Source organism: Rhododendron vialii, chromosome 7a (assembly GCF_030253575.1).
Source record: "Rhododendron vialii isolate Sample 1 chromosome 7a, ASM3025357v1".
In the NCBI taxonomy this organism is placed as follows: domain Eukaryota; kingdom Viridiplantae; phylum Streptophyta; class Magnoliopsida; order Ericales; family Ericaceae; genus Rhododendron; species Rhododendron vialii.
This window is the reverse complement of record NC_080563.1, coordinates 41,638,822-41,641,103: the sequence shown is the minus strand read 5'-3', so window position 1 is coordinate 41,641,103 and position 2,282 is coordinate 41,638,822. Positions and strand designations below refer to the sequence as shown.

The following is a 2,282-nucleotide window of genomic DNA, read 5'->3' as shown; positions in this document are numbered from 1 at the left end:
GATTGATTTCAAGTAGGGTTCTCTGTGCATATTTGTTATATATACCAAAGCCAAATTACCAAAATCGACAGGATTTTTCGATGTTAAACCTCAAAATATGCCATACCATAAAGATGGATCATATATGTATTCATTGATTTTCACTAGTAGCTGGCAATTTGATTAGATTATTGCAACAGAAAGCATCTGGGGATGGTTGTTGGGTTGGGTCATCGCGCACGCGCGCCAGCTCAAATCTAAATAAACCTAGCTAGCTAGCTCCCATGGACTTTTTCTCTAAGTCTTAAACCCACGTCATTGCCCACGTTCTCCAACCCCATGGGCGCGCTAGCTATGTTTATTTTTTTACTATATAGTACAATTCATTGGAATTAATTAGATAAGTCTAATTAACTTGGGGGAATGACTTTTCCCCCTTCAATTTGTTTGGTGTGAGGACTACGTTTATATATTATTCTTCATCTAAAGCTAGTTTTTTTTTTTTTTTTTTAAACTCAAAACTTATACCATTTGCTTTGAAGGGCCTAGCTAGCTATAACTAATCCACCATTAAAAATTTGCATTACTATTACTGTCTGTTTCTTAGATTTGTGAATTAAAACCACATGCATGCAGAAAACAAGAGATTTTTTTCTCTTCTTATATACTAGTTCTATATTTGGGACGGAATGAAATAAACATATTACCTGGCCTTGCCTTTGTGGAAAAATAATTAGACATGTACGTCCAAGGCTTTAAGTAGGTAGTGGTCGTTACATAACTTAATTAGCCGTTTTTGAATTTTTCAGTTTCTTCCTGAGACTCCAGATTTATATACTGCTTAATTATAAGATTTGATTATTGGTTTAGTTTAAAAAATTAACAACCGCTACAATTGGCTCGTGCTACATATTCTTCGATAGTGTTTTTGATACTGTTATACAACAACCTATACGCTTATCGGATGCTATGTACAATTTATTTATTTTTATTTTTATTTTTTGTCTGAAGGATGCATGCTAGCTACTACTTCCATTTAGAACCTTTAATTTATGTGTAACTCGTTTTGCTTTGCTTGCTCACAGACAGATCCAAATTCCAATTCAACAGAACAGAAAGCATTATGGACAAAAAGTCCTTAATAATTAATGCAGCCAGAGTGTCATGCATGCATGACTCTAGAATAATACTAACAAGAAAAGCTTCCATTTATTCCCGGATCCTGCCCCGCCCACAAAAAAACTCTCTCTCTCTCTCTCTCTCTCTCTCTCTCTCTCTCTCTCACCTTGTCCCACTTTAACTTTATATATAATCCCCCACGCCCATTCTTTTCTCCACAGTCCACACAACAAAAGAAAACCACTCCTTTAGCTGCACAACAGAAATTTATGACTCCAAAAATGGTGTCCAGATTCCGGCGATCCCTTTCCTTCCCAAACCACTCACTTCCAAAAACCACCTCACACGTCAGATCCATCAGTCTCCCGTGTAGGTCTCACTCTCACCCCTTGATCTATCAACTCAAGGACCACCTCGACCACCTCAAATCCTGGGCCGCCGCCGGATCCAAAGATTCCAAGCCCCAAACCCGAACCTCGGATTGGCTCTGCGACGTCTTGGCCCGGCTAAAAACCGTCCTCGACTACCTCGACGACATCCTCCACCTCCCCCAGACGCAAGACTCCCTCCGCCGCCAACCCCTGTGGATCGAGAGTCTTCTAGAAGACTTCCTTCGATTCGTCGACGTGTACGGAATCTTCCAAACCCTTGTATTTACTTTAAAGCAAGAACACTCGGCTGCTCAGGTGGCTATAAGGAGGAAAGACGAGTCGAAAATAGAAATGTACGCGAAGGTCGTGAGGAAAATGGAAAAGGAAATGAGTAATCTTGTTTCATCGGTCCGATGTACCGCGGGGAGCTCATCCAATAATTTCACATGCAATGTGGATGCAGAGTTAATTGAAGTTATTCCAGATGTTAAGGAAGTGACCGTGTTGGTTTCGACTGCGCTTTTTAGTGGCGTTTCCTTTTCGTTCGTGTCGAAAAAGCCGTCGTGGATTGGGTTGGCATTGGGTAGGAAAAGGAGGGTACTGGAGAAGGGGATTCAAGAGTTCAAACAAGTTGGAACAGAGTGCTTCTTGTGGGGTTTGAGGAAGAATGGGGATGAAGAATTGAGAAGGGTGTTGAAGAGAATGAATGAAATGGAGGATTGTGTTGTGAAGATTGAAATGGGGAGTGAGAGAGTTTTTAGGAGCTTAATTAACACAAGGGTTTCACTTCTCAATGTTCTCACTAAGTACTAA

General features: G+C 40.4%; 1 protein-coding gene across 1 annotated transcript; it reads left to right on the top strand.

Moving 5' to 3' along the window:
• Window positions 1–1,379: 1,379 nt before the first annotated feature.
• LOC131333024 (uncharacterized) lies at window positions 1,380–2,282 on the top strand. Its single transcript, XM_058367325.1, has one exon. It carries the CDS (start codon window positions 1,380–1,382, stop codon window positions 2,280–2,282), a length of 903 nt encoding a protein of 300 aa, XP_058223308.1.

What these genes read in the sequence shown, in the direction of transcription:
- LOC131333024 (XM_058367325.1), top strand. Translation starts at nt 1,380, where the DNA reads ATGGTGTCCAGATTCCGGCGATCCCTTTCCTTCCCAAACCACTCACTT.